The sequence below is a fragment of the Hypanus sabinus genome, chromosome 19 (genome assembly GCF_030144855.1).
Source record: "Hypanus sabinus isolate sHypSab1 chromosome 19, sHypSab1.hap1, whole genome shotgun sequence".
Lineage (NCBI taxonomy): Eukaryota > Metazoa > Chordata > Chondrichthyes > Myliobatiformes > Dasyatidae > Hypanus > Hypanus sabinus.
In genome coordinates, this window is record NC_082724.1 from 64,559,425 (window position 1) to 64,573,911 (window position 14,487).

Sequence of the window (14,487 nt, forward strand, 5' to 3'; positions counted from 1 at the left end):
CCCCGCAGTGATCTGCCGCCCCAAATCGTCTCCAGGAAGAAACGTCACTTCCAGACACCCGGTGTATGATTTCTATTGGTTAATTGCTGCGTGACCAATCATCAGACGCCAACTGGCCGCCGGGGGACTTCGCCGGGGCACAACCTAACCCAATAGTATTACGTTTCCAAGATGTAGATTGAATGACACATGTATTGACCTCTCAGTGACGAGAGTGCTAGGGGCGGAGCAAAGCTGGGAAAGAACGTGGACCAATGGGCGTGTGGAACTTTGGGTTGGTTGCGCGTTGCGGTGTGTTGCCGGTAGATACCGTGCGCGGCCAAGTGCAGTGTGGAGATGCAACGGACCGCTGTGATGTTGCTGGTGGGTTGTGTGGCTGCCGCCTTTATCTTCTTCGTGACGCCATCCGAGGCGCTGAAAGAAGGAGAGTGTGAAGGTAGGAGGTGGGCTGGTGGTGTGGAGGGTCCGCGGCGGGAAGCAGTGAGGGCCCCACTTCTGGTCCTTGCCGTTGTAGATCCTGTGCTCAGCTACTCCAGTACTTCTCCCCGAACCTTCGCCGCCCCTCATCCTCACTTACCCTGCATTCACTCACTGCCTCGTCCCCTTCAAAGTATTTTAACAGTGTCTGAAAGAGCCCTTTCTGTACCCCTACCGTGTACTGTATCCTATTCCCACGTGAGGACACGGAGCAACCCACACAAAATGCTGGAGGAACTTAGCAGGCCCGGCAGCATCTAGGAAAACAGTACAGTCGGCGTTTCGAATATCCACTGTACTCTTTTCTTAGATGCCTGCCCTGCTGAGTTCCTCCAGCATTTTATGCGTGTTGCTCGGATTTCCAGCATCTACAGATCTTCTCTTGTTTGTGAGGACACGGACTTGGTTTCCACCAAGCCTACGAGTATTTTCTCCTTAGCAATCATGTTGTTAAATGTTTTTCTAAAGTCTGTTCCAAAGCAGACAAACCAGTGTTGCTGTTTCCTTGGGGAAACTTGATGTCCTGGAGGTTGGAGAAAAGTTGAGGGGAGTTCGCCAAAATATGAGATGCTAGGTTAAAAACTAAGGGGACCAGGACTGGAAATCAATTGTTAAGGACCTGGGAGGGTCGAAAGTGAGTATGAATAGATGAAAAATCCCCCATTTTAATGTAGAGATTAAATCTGGAGCAGTAATCTTAAGATGTGCTGAATAAAGCAATGGAATGAAAAGTTCAAAAATGAGAATTCAAATGTATAACAAAATGCACGCAGAAGTTGCTAACAAGGAAAGTGTCACTCTTGGTGGGCGGTTGTGTTTGTCAAAAAATGCAAGTTTTAAAAGGCCTCACAAACAATGAAACTGTAGATGATCCCTTTGTCTGTTTTTCTTGCCCTTAATGAAGCTTTCACTAAGGTAGGTTTTAACTAAGATTGGCCTCCTCTCCTGGAATCAAAATCAAGTTTATTATCACTGAAATCTTATGCCTTGCTGCTGCTGCAGTACAATGGAAAGACAGAATTACCACCAATGGCAAATATAGTGTAAGAATGAGGTGGTGTTCATAGACCATTCAGACATCTGGCAGAAAGGAAGAAGCTGTTCCTGAATCATTGAGTGTGGCCTTCAGGTTCTGTACCTGTTACCCAGCAGTAGTGATGAGAGTAGCACGTGCCTCAGAAGGTAAGGATCCTTAGTGGAGCTATGTTGATGAGGGACCACCCCTTGACTGTTTTCACTGCTGATGAGGGCTGTGGAGCTGGCTGAGTCTTGCCATCCTGTGTACTGTAACCATATCAGACACCGATGCAGCCAGTCAGAATGTATTGCATTGTATGTCCGTAGAAATTTGGTGGCATGAAATCTAAAGAGATTTCACTCCTAATGGAGTGGGAGCCTTTGTGATTATTTTAATGATAGATCCTCTGAAATGTTAATGTCCAGGAACCTGAAGGCATGGAGCTGCTCACCTTTCAATCTCTAATTGGATGCACATGTAAACTTTAAACCGTAGGCTGATGAGAGGATGTCATCGTGCTCTGACAAAACTGTATTACATTAAAACACTGTTCAAGTACCTCAGACTTGCTGAATAACATCAGTAGAAATCCACTACTATTTCTTGAGAACCGAGAATGGTGAATCTGAGGGCTTCACTTATGCCAAAATGAACAGGATGATACTGAATTTTAAATTGATGAATGTGAAAACTGGATTAGTCTAGAAGAGAAACAGTTGATTTTAATTTTCACTCAACTTGAGATATCTGGTAGCTTCTTCCCACTGAGTCAGTTGCAGGGGATAAAAGATTTTTTTGGCAGGTTAATTATATTTACTCTTTATTTGAGCCTCTCCTCCCAACTTCTCAGCATTTGTAACTACACCAGGTCTTACTTTATGTAGGTCATTGTATGCAAGCATAATCACCATTAGCACATGACAGAAAGTTGATTCCTGGCATTACTAGGGGAAAAACTTGATGTTGCTGAAGCAGTGACTAGATTTGGAATTCACAGAATAGTTACAACACTGAAGGAAGCAATTTGGTCTGCTGAATTACTCCCACTCCCTTTCTCTTGCACATAGCAATGAAAATTCATCCCTTTTAGGTATTTATCTAGATCTTTCTTTTGATCAGTGCTTTAATCTACTTCTGCTCTGTGTGGTAGATCCTGGCCACAAGGTATATTTGGAAATGGGGTTGAAGTTATCTTTGAATTTTGGTTATTTTACAAGTCATCTTAATTCTGTACTCCTAGTTAATGCAGTTGTTGTCTGTATTTCCATTAGGGCCTGTAACAACATACTGTGTTTGTTGGAGAATGAATCTAGATTTAATAAATCGCCTGCACCACCTAATAAAAATTTCTTTAACAAAGAGTACATGCAGAACTGAATGCAGTGCTTCAAACCTGTGTTTTTTTAAAAGTTTTCATAACTTCCTTGATCTCGTGCTCTCTGCCATTTTATAAAGCCCAAATTTATTTAACCATTTTCTCAAACTACAGCCACTTGTAATGTACTGTGTGCCTATATCACCTTCCTGTACCCCTTCGTATGACTGTGCATCTAAGTTGCCATGTACCTCCCTTCCTGTACCCCTTTGTAGGATTGTGCCTTATAGTTTGTTGGTTATTTTAATTATTGTTCATTTTTATTTTTGTTGCCCACATGATCTTGTGGGTTTCTTCCCACATTTCAAACATAGTTTGGTAGGTCAATGAATTGGCACTTTGAAATGGGAAAGGGTCCATTAATTTTACTGTAAGGAAAAAAAGTTCATTTTATTATCGAAGTGTGTATACAGAATACAACTCTTGAGATTCATCTTCTTCAGTTAGCCATGGAATAGAGAAAAACCATGGGACCATGATATTTACATTGAACCATTTCACTTTCAAAGTTGGTCTGAAATCGGGGCTTTCAATCTATTCAAGTGAAACTGAAGGACAACGGACAGTTTATCTAGGGCAATTGTTCATAGAGCCTTTCCCGCTATTAAACTGTCTAATCTGTAATTAGTAGGTCCATCCATCCTTACATCCTTTTTGCACAGTATGATTCTGAAGAGAGTAGTATCCGTGGCACCAGCATTGAAACTACAGTTATTTAGAAGGTCCTCAGTACCTTTCCATCAGCAATATGGTTGCATCCCATCAGGATGAGCTTATTTCATTCACTTTGTGTAGCCACAACATCTTTCTGAATACTGATATAAATCACTTAAATGCTCAGTCATGCTGCCAAGGCTGTCTGCTGTTTCTATTTCTACACTCTATCACGCTGTATGAGAAATAGTGCTTCTTTTGAAATCCTTGCATGTTTTTGTAGCTTATAATCAGCCTGCAGGACAGTGATGCAATTAAGTGTTTCATTGCATCTGTGCACAGTGTAGGTACATATAACAAATTTGACTTTCTTTACTTATTGATGCTGCCGTGGTCCACAAACTTTCCTTGTGTACTCAGTCCTCCCTGCCCCCTCTAGAATCCATGCAGTTACAGGTTTCCCCCACAATCCGAAGGTAGAGGGTTCCTATGAAACTGTTTGTAATCCGAAATGTGGTAAAGCGAAGAATCAATTACCATTAATTTATATGGGAAAATTTTCTGAGCATTCCCAGACCCAAAAAAATAACCTACCAAATCAAAGCAAATAACGCATAAAACCTAAAATAACACATAGTAAAAGCAGGAATGATATGATAAATTTACACACTATATAAAGTAGAAATATTGTAGATATGGTGTAGTTTCACTTATCAAACTCGGGAAGGCAGCAAGCCAAAATTGATTTGGAGGAAAAAAATCGGCACATACACGCATATGTATCCACGTACATGCATGTGCAAACAACTGCCCACACAAGACTTCAGTCATTGTAGTCTTTCTCGGGGTAAGCACAAGTCTAATCTAATCCATGGTGTCTATTTTTCATAAAAGCAAAAATCATCTTTGGTTAGTGAAGATGGGTACTAATGTAAGTCTTTCATAACAGCGGGTTGTCGTAAAGCGAACGTTTGAAAAGTGGGGTCCACCTGTACTTCCCCATCTTGCCATGGGGATGCAACAGGTCAATGCATCTCCAACAAGTCTAGTCTAGCCATTCCTGCTGCTGCTGTCTGTAAGGAGTTTATACATACTCCCCGTAATCACGTGGGTTTCCTCCCACGTTCGAACAGTGTCCAGTTAGGGTTAGTTCTGACCACGTTCAATTGGTGCTAGATGCATTGTGACACTTGTAGTCTGCTCCTACCACATCCTCGCTGATTTAATTTGATGCAGTCAAGGCATTTCACTGTACATTTGGACATATAAGGTAATCTGTTTGTAGAATTCCCCTGTAACTGTCATTTGACTCATCTCCCTGCCCCCCACCCATTCAGTTGAGAGAGTTTAAGAACTAACACTATGGCTCAGAAACAGGCCCTTCAGCCCATCTAATCCATGCTAAACTATTAATCTGACTAGTGCCATCGACCTGCACCCAGTCCGTAGCCCTCCACACCTCTCATCCTTGTACCTATATAGTTGACTTTGTTGTTGAAATTGAACCTGCATCCACAATTTCAGCTGGTAGCTCGTTCCATGCTGAATGAAGAGATTTCCCTTAAACATTTTATCTTTCACACTGGTGTGTTCTGCGCCGCTGTAGCCCATCCACTTTGAGGTTTGATGTTTTGGAAGATGCTTGCACACACCACTGTTGTCATGCCTGGCTCTCTCAGTTGCAGCCACCTGCCTGTCAGTTTGAACCAGTCTGGCCATTTTTCTCTGATCTCTCTCATTAACAAGGTGTTCTCACTCACAGAACTGCCACTCGCTGTTTATTTTTGCTTTTCTCACCATTCTCTGTAAATTCTAGAGACTGGTTGTGTGCGAAAATTCCAGGAGATCAGTAGCGTGAGATATTCAAATCACCCCACCTTAATTGACAATCATTTCGCGGTCAAAGTCACTTGGATCACATTTCTTGACCTATCTGCTTTTATGTATTGAGTTGCAGCTACATGATTGGCTGATTAGATATTTGCATTAACGAGTTGGTGTATCTAATAAAGTGGCCACTGAGTGTACATCTGAAGGGACACCCGTCTCTTGGTTTGTTTGAACAAGGTGGCCAGTAATCTGAATTCCACCTAGTTTAGCTGACCTTTTCTGCCCACCAAAGTGGCACAAGAGAAAAAACTTGCTTCTTCTAGGGCTGGGCAATATGGCCACAATATCCTAGCAAGGCCCGCAACAGAAATGAAATCAGCTGTTGAGACTTTCATGTATGTCTTTTTCTGAAAGCAGAGCTGGAAAAGCATGTGACAATTATTATCGGGTAGCCCACGGAAAGAGTCAGAAGCCTTCCCATCCATTGAGAAAATTGTTCCCACACTGCAAATGGGTGCATGTCTATAACCTACTGAGAACCTTTTGGCATAGTATATTCTCGGGTGTTTGTGATTACGATTAGTTACATCAAAGGTTTTAAATGTCTTTCTGCGATGCAACAATAATTTTTGTACAATTTACAAGAAACATTTCAATGGGAGAATCAGGGATACAGATTGAAATTGGAGGATTGGTGTAGTTTTTTAAAAACTTGGAACTCTTCCATTATTGCAGGGAAAGGGGTGAGGTACAGAGTTAAATTCTGCAAACAGCTTGTGCTTCCAGCAGAAAGCCTTTTGTTGTTCTTGTATGCCAAACATTCAAAGCCCATTTTTTTGTCTTGCAGTTTGTACGACATTCTTGGATCGGTTTTACAAATCACTAGTGGAGAAAAATGTAAAATTCACTACTGATATAATAGAGGAAGAACTACTCGTGGCATGCAGGGATGTCAAGGGCAAGGAAAACAGATTTGTAAGTGGTTGCTAACCAATATTTCTACTATGCAACTTGCATGCTTGATGTAGCTTTTACCTATTCAAAATAGGATTATGTTTAATCTAAGTATCTCTAAATTTACCACCTGTGTTACTTTAGCAGTGTCAACAAGATCTGATCAAATCCAATCATCTTCCAAATTTTTGAATACTGTAATCCACTGAGTAGACAAATTGTACTCAATGATATGTGTGGCGAGAGTCCATACTCTAGGTACCCCATAATTAAAGCTAAGTAAGGAGGTACAGCCATTAGAGTTCAAAACAACACACAAATCACTACTGGAGAAAAATGCAAAATTCACTACTGATGTAATAGAGGGAGAATGAGAGGAACTCAGCAAGTCAGGCAGCATCTATGGAGAGCAGTAAAAGTCAGCATTTCATCAGGACTGAAAAGGTAATGGGAAGAAGGTGGGTGCGGGATCTGAGGATAACCTGATGAGTGAAAGTAGATGAGGAGAGGGGAATGACGTGAGAAGCTGGGAGGTGAGAGACAATAAGATACAGGAGCAGAGGTAGGCCATTCGGCCTATTAAGTCTCCATCATTCGGCCTCCATCATTCAATCATGGCTGATCCAATTCTTCCAGTCATCCCTACTCCCCTGCCTTCTCCCCATACCCTTTGATGCCCTGGCTAATCAAGAACCTATCTATCTCTGCCTTAAATACACCCAATGACTTGGCCTCCACAACCAATCGTGGCAACAAATTCCAGATTTACCACCCTCTGACTAAAGTAATTTCTCCACATCTCTGTTCTAAATGGACGTCCTTCAGTCCTGAGGTCGAGTCCTCTTGTCCTAGACTCCCCTACCATGATGGAAAATAACTTTGCCAAATCTAATCTGTTCAGGTCTTAAACATTCAGAATGTTTCTGTGAGATTCTCTCTCTCTCTCTCTCTCCCCCCCCCCCCCCCCCCAAATTCTCCTGAACTCCAGGGAATACAGCCTAAGAGCTGCCAGATGTTCCTCATGGTAACCCTTTCATTCCTGGAATCATTCTCGTGAATCTTCTCTGACCCCTCTCCAAAGTCAGTATATCCTTTCTAAAATGAGCCCAAAACTGCACACCATACTCCGTGTGGTCTCACAAGTGCCTTACAGAGCCTCAACATCATATCCCTGCCCTTGTACCTCCAGAAATGAATGCCAACATTGCATTCACCTTCTTCATCACCAACTCAACCTGGAGGTTAACCTTTAGAGTATAGACTCCCCAAGTCCCTTTGCATCACTGCATTTTGAATTCTCCCCCCATCTAAATAATCTTTGCATTTATTTCTTCCTCCAAAGTGCATGGCTATACATTTTCCAACATTATATTTCATTTGCCACTTCTCTGCCCATTCCCCTAAACTATCTAAGACTCTCTGCAGGCTCTCTGTTTCCTCAACACTACCTGCTCCTCCGCTTATCTTTGTATCATCGGCAAATTTAAGTTGAATAGGATAAATGCTGGAGAAAAAGGAATTGGAGAGTAGAGTGGACCATGGGAGATCAGGAAGCAAGAGGGGAGCTGGCATGGAAAAAGGGAGATGGGGAGAAATCATTTGAAGTTAGAAAAACTTCTGCCTCATTATAGGAAGAATGTGGAACTTTAGTGAGGATGGGGGAGGGGAAGATTTACTAGGATATTACCTAGATTAGAGATCATCTTTTATAAGCATAGATTGAGCGAAGAAGGATGAACAATGACTTGATAGAGGCACGAGATATGAAGCATTGATTGAGTGGACTTTTTCCTAGGGCAGAAATGGCTAATGTGAGGAGGCTTCATTTTAATGTGACTGGAGGAAAATATAGGGGTGATATCAAAGGTTATTTTAACTGAGTGGTGAGTATATGGAATGCCCCGCCAGAGGTAGCGATAGAAGCAGATATATTAGGGGCATTTAAGAAACTCCTATACAGGCACATGGATGATAATAAAATGGAGGGCTATGTAGGGGAGAAGGGTTAGATTGATTTTAGAATAGCTTAAAAGGTTGATTCAACATTGTGGGTTGAAGAGTCTGTTTTGTGCTTTTATGTTCTATTCATCATCACTCCATCCCCCACCTTTCTGTCCCAATAAAGGTTCTCAGCTTGAAACATTACTGTTTATTCCTTTCCATAGTTGCTGCTTGATCTGCTGAGTTTCCCCAACATTTTATGTGTGTTACTCTGGATTTCCAACTTCTGTAAAATCTCTTGTTTGGAGAGGTACATTTGTGGGTAGTACAAAATTAATGCATCATTTTATTTTCAGTGCTATTATATTGGAGCGACGATTGATGCAGCAACCAGAGTGGTCAAAGAGGTTTCCAAGCCAATGAGCAATCATGTGCCAATCACTAAAATATGTGAAAAACTGAAGAAGTCAGACCATCAAATCTGTGATCTGAAATATGGTAAGGGCACTTGGGCATTTGTGTTATGAAGGAAATGTGCAAATTGTTGTTATCAAGTTTAGAAGATTGAGATGTGATTTCATTCAAGTAGGTATATGCAGGCATTCACAAGAAGAGTAATAGTGAAATAAGTGCTTACAACTAAAGGGATGGTCTGAGAGCTATCACAGACTGTGCCAGATAGTCTCCTGTATCATATATAAATATGAATAAAATACATATTTTAATCTGCTGTTAACAGCAACATGAAATCTACCATCTGATATGTTTCACAATATCAGCCCTCCCACCCCCCTATAGAAGAGACTGTTGGATATGATGGGTGAAAGGAGCTATTGAGCTCTGAAACTAGAAGTTGCAGTGATCATGTTTTCACTGCACATGGGACGTTTCAGTCAGATTTGCTTTATACAGGTACGTTTGGCAAGTATAATTCTGACTAGTGTCGGAAGCTTAGACTTCAGAAGAATGAGCACAGTTTGTGAAAATGCAAATCTCGCAGGTTAGTGATCAACTTGTATTAAATATTTTTGATGAAAACTTATCAAATTGAACTGTCAACTGTTCGTTCTGCACTGATACCTGAAATGCTGCGTACTTTGTGTATTTATTTTAATTATTCCATCATCACTGTAGCTCACCTTGTTCTGCTATTTAAAATTCTGGAGTTTATTGAGAAAGAATTGTATTCATTTTGAATTCAAGAAATCACAAACTGAATTGGCAAGTAACAGTTTCACTTGCATTTTACATTAGAAACTTAGAAAACCTATAGCACAATACAGGCCTTTTGGCCCACAAAGTTGTGCCGAACATTTCTCTACCTTAGAAATTACTAGGCTTACCTATAGTCCTCTATTTTACTGAGCTCCGTGAACCTATCCAAAAGTATTTTAAAAGACCCTATTGTATCCGCCTCCACCACCGTTGCCGGCAGCCCATTCCACACACTCACTACTCTTTTTGGGAAAAAAAACTTGCCCCTGACGTCTCCTCTGTACCTGCTTCCAAGCACCTTAAAACTGTGTCCTCTCGTGCTAGCCATTTCAGCCCTGGGAAAAAGCCACATGATCAATGCCTGTCATCATCTTGTACACCTCTGTCAGGTCACCTCTCATCCTCCTTCGCTCAAAGGAGAAAAGGCCGAGTTCACTCACTCAACTTATTCTCATAAGGCATGCTCCCCAATCCAGGCAACATCCTTATAAATCTCCTCTGCACCCTTTCTATCGTTTCCACGTCCTTCCTGTAGAGAGGTGACCAGAACAGAGCACAGTACTCCAAGTGGGATCTGACCAGGGTCCTATATAGCTGCAACATTACCTCTCGGCTCCTGAATTCAACTCCAAGATTGATGAAGGCCAATATGCCATACGCCTTCTTAACTACAGAGTCAACCTACGCAGCTGCTCTGAGCATCCTATGGACTTGAACCCCAAGATCCCTCTGATCCCCCACACTGCCAAGAGTCTTACCATTAATACTATATTCTGCCATCATATTTGACCTACCAAAATGAACCACTTCACACTTATCTGGGTTGAACTCCCATCTGCCACTTCTCAGCCCAGTTTTGCATCCTTTCAATGTCCGGCTGTAACCTCTGACAGCCTTCCACACTATCCACAACAAAGAGTAAGGGTCCCGGAACAGATCCGCAACCTTCCAATCCTTGGGAGCCTCTCCCATCCCCATGCAAAGATCATTGCCAGAGGCTCAGCAATCTCCTCCCTCGCCTCCCACAGCAGCCTGGGGTACATTTTGTCCTGTCCTGGCGACTTCTCCAACTAGATGCTTTCCAAAAGCTCCAGCACATCTTCTTTCTTAATATCTCATGCTCAAGCTTTTCAGTCTGCTGCAAGTCATCACTACAATCACTAAGATCCTTTTCTATAGTGAATACTGAAGTGAAGTATTCATTAAGTACCTCTGCTATTTCCTCCGGTTCCATACACACTTCCCCACTTTCACACTTGATAGGTCCTATTCTTTCACATCTTATAGAAAAACATAGAATAGTACAGGACATTACAGGCCCTTCAGCCCACAATGTTGTGCCATCCCTCAAACCCTGCCTCCCATATAACCCCCCCACCTTAAATTCCACCATATACCTGTCTATACACTAGTAAACTTCACTAGTGTATCTGCCTCCACCACTGACTCAGGCAGTGCATTCCACGCACCAACCACTCTCTGAAAAACCTTCCTCTAATATCCCCCTTGAACTTCCCTCCCTTTACCTTAAAGCCATGTTCTCTTGTACTGAGCAGTGGTGCCCTGGGGAAGAGGTGCAGGCTGTCCACTCTGTCTATTCCTCTTAATATCTTGTACACCTCTATCATGTCTCCTCTCATCCTCCTCCTCTCCAAAGAGTAAAGCCCTAGCTCCCTTAATCTCTGATCATAATCCACACTCTCTAAACCAGGCAGCATCCTGGTAAATCTCCTCTGTACCCTTTCCAATGCTTCCACCTCCTTCCTATAGTGAGGCAACCAGAACTGGGCACAGTACTCCCAAGTGTGGCCTAACCAGAGTTTTATAGAGCTGCAGCATTATGACGCGTCTCTTAAACTCTATCCTTAGACTTATGAAAGCTAACACCCCATAAGCTTTCTTAACTATCCTATCTACCTGTGAGGCAACTTTCAGGGATCTGTGGACATGTACTCCCAGATCCCTTTGCTCCTCCACACTACCAAGTATCCTGCCATTTATTTTGTACTCTGCCTTGGAGTTTGTCCTTCTGAAGTGTACCACCTCACACTTCTCCAGGTTGAACTCCATCTGCCACTTCTCAGCCTCGTGCTCTTCACATACTCGTAGAATGCCTTTGGGGTTTTCCTTAATTCTGTCTGCCAAGGCCTTCTCATGGCCCCTTCTGCTCTCCTAATTTATTTCTTGAGCTCCTTCCTGTTAGCCTTATAATCTTCTAGATCTCTAACATTACCTCGCTCTCTGAAACTTTTGTAAGCTTTTCTTGACTAGATTTATTACAGCCTTTGTACACCACGGTTCCTGTACCCTACCATAACTTCCCTGTCTCATTGTAACATACCTATGCAGAACTCTACACAAATATTCCCTGAAAATTTGCCACATTTCTTCCATTGTCCAGGATACAAGGAATAATTTCATCTGTTTGCAGTGACATTTTCACGAAAATAACATGGCAAATGGGTAGAACATTTGCAGGTTAATTTCAAGTCTGCGGGCTCATTTGAATTTGCCTGTGTCTCTATGCTTCCCTTTTGGTGATGAGTAAAGTCAGTGAGCTCCTCGCTAATTAGCAATGAACTGAAGCACTTTTGGCTCAGTGATGGTACACACCTGAATCACAAGGCATGGGTTATGCTGTCCATGAAAATCTGATTTACAATCTTGAGTTGACAGATCTGAGGGGTATTTTTCGTGTTTGCTCCTGTGTTTTGAATTGAATGGTTTTTTTAAAAAAATCATTGCACTTGGATGGGTGTGAAAGTTGATGTGGCATAACTTCAAAACTAAGTGCCTGGTTTTTTGGCTGCTATATCCTGTGCTGAACAGAGAAAGTAATCAAACATCAATGTTTGCACATAACTATTTTTTCAGCTACAGAGATTTACTTTGGGAGAGGGGTTAAGGATAATATCACTGACTATATACCTGTCTTTCCTTTCTGCTGTGCCAAATAACAGACAAGCAGGTGGATCTGAGCACAGTGGATCTGAAGAAACTACGGGTCAAGGAACTGAAGAAGATCCTGGATGAGTGGGGCGAGTCTTGTAAAGGCTGTGCTGAAAAATCGGACTTCATCCAGAAAATCACTGACCTGATGCCCAAGTACGCGCCCCATGCTGCCAAATCACGTACCGATCTCTAATGATGCCCTAGCCACTGTTTCATGACTGTACATTCTCCATCGTTTTTCACTTTTTTGTATTTATTAATAAAGGGACTTTAATGCCGTGATTTGTTATAAAAATAGACTGATTCTTGGGAGATACTGTTTTGTCGAACTTTTCTTTTTGTTTTGGAAGTGGGGGAAGTTAACGGGATGTGAAGAATTTATTAAAGTTGTCCAAAACTTGATGGTCACGGATTTTTCTAAGTATTTAATGAATGATCATGCCGGCAGATACCCGAAGGTAAAAAGGTATATTGTAAATACAACTATACTGCTAGTCTTAGCCTTTGATTTCAGACTAGTTCCAGCTTTCTGAGTTACTTGCCATTCTTGAGAAAGTCCTTGTATAAGCAGTTTTGAGGAAGTTGAACTGCTTTCTCAATTGCTCACACATTGTGAGTCCCAAACTTGACTATTTGTTCTTTTTCAGAAAGGTTCTGTGACAATGAACATATGGCCCAGGTATTTTTTTTTCTTCTCTGAAAACAACTGAGGTTGGAGGAGGGACTGCAGTCACTGCAAAGTTTTCCTTATGGGGAAAATAAAGGTGTTGAGGACCTGAAAGGGTTGAAGATGACCGAGATGATCTCATCTGTTTCCCCCAGTAGAAATGTTGTTTGTAGAGATAAGGTTACATTTGTGGCCATGATCCAAAGAGCTTTTAGTTTGCTCAAAGAACTGAGACTGCGCCAGCCTGAAAGAGAAAGGCAGGGGAATGACAAGATTGCCTTCAGCTGACATTCAGTGCCATTTCTCCTGGTTCTCTAACCCCCCCCCCGACAGAGTGACTCAAAGTTGAGTGGTGAGAAAAACTGGACAATCTTTCCTTCCTGTACCAGCTCTTAAAGAATATTTTTTAATACTGGATACTGTATTTCTTTTGATGTAAAGTATTAAAATGACTTGCATGCTTCTTTCCTTGCCTCTAGTATGGACACGTTTTCCCCACCTAATGTCCTTCCCAGTAATGTTTCACATATAATCACTTGTTAGTCATGCAGTCCAGAAAAAAATCTTTCCAACTGTCAACCACCAGCCCTTTTCTGCCTTAACCGAATTTTCCCCCTTGCATGTTCAACTACACCCATTGTCCCAACTCTGTCACCCATGGTCCCTAAGGGCAATAACTAATTAATAAGTAACTAACCTGCATCAGTAATTGACACAGGCAGCATCCAAGGTCAAGATTCAAACTGGGTAGCTAGAGGATTGTGTCAACAAAACTATTGCCTCGAAAGGACTGCTATGTAGGCAAGAGGGGGTGGTGTGGCTCTTGCTTAAGAAAATGAAATCAAATCCTTAAAGAGCTAAAGATCAGAAGAAGTAAAGTCCCTGTGAGTAGAGTTAAGGAACTCAAGGTTTAAAAAGTACACTGATGGGAGTTGCATTTGGCTCTGAATAGTAGTCAGAATCTGAGATACATTCCTCTTCTATCTCCCATTGTAATTTGTAAGAGGGCAATATTACAATAGTCACTGGGTATTTCAATACGCAGGTAGATTGGGGAAATAGGTTGTGGCTGATTTTGGATCCCAAGAGAGAATTTGTAGTATTCCTACAAGATGGTTTTTTGGAGCAGCTTGTGGTTTTGAGCTCACTGGGAGATCAGCTGTTATGGATTGGGTGTTGTTTGATGAACTGGATTTGATGAGAGAGCTTAAGGTAAAGGAACCCTTGGGAGTTGGTGATCATAATATGATCGAATTCACTCTGCAATTTGAAAGGGAGAGGTTAGTTAGTGGCATTACAGCAGAGTAAAGGGAATTGCAGAGGCATTAGAGAAGAGCTGGCCAAAATTGATTGAAGGGATACTAGCAGAGCAGCAAAGATGCGGGATAGATATATCTCTAAAGG

The 14,487-nt window shown here is 41.9% G+C and overlaps 1 protein-coding gene across 1 annotated transcript; it reads left to right on the top strand.

Moving 5' to 3' along the window:
- The first annotated feature begins 262 nt into the window (after positions 1-262).
- On the top strand, positions 263-12,698 carry manf (mesencephalic astrocyte-derived neurotrophic factor). The gene is made up of 4 exons (XM_059944551.1): positions 263-436; positions 6,202-6,329; positions 8,606-8,747; positions 12,425-12,698. Exons 1-4 carry the CDS (start codon positions 337-339, stop codon positions 12,607-12,609), a joined length of 555 nt encoding a protein of 184 aa, XP_059800534.1. The 5' UTR covers positions 263-336; the 3' UTR covers positions 12,610-12,698.
- The last annotated feature ends 1,789 nt before the right edge of the window (positions 12,699-14,487 follow it).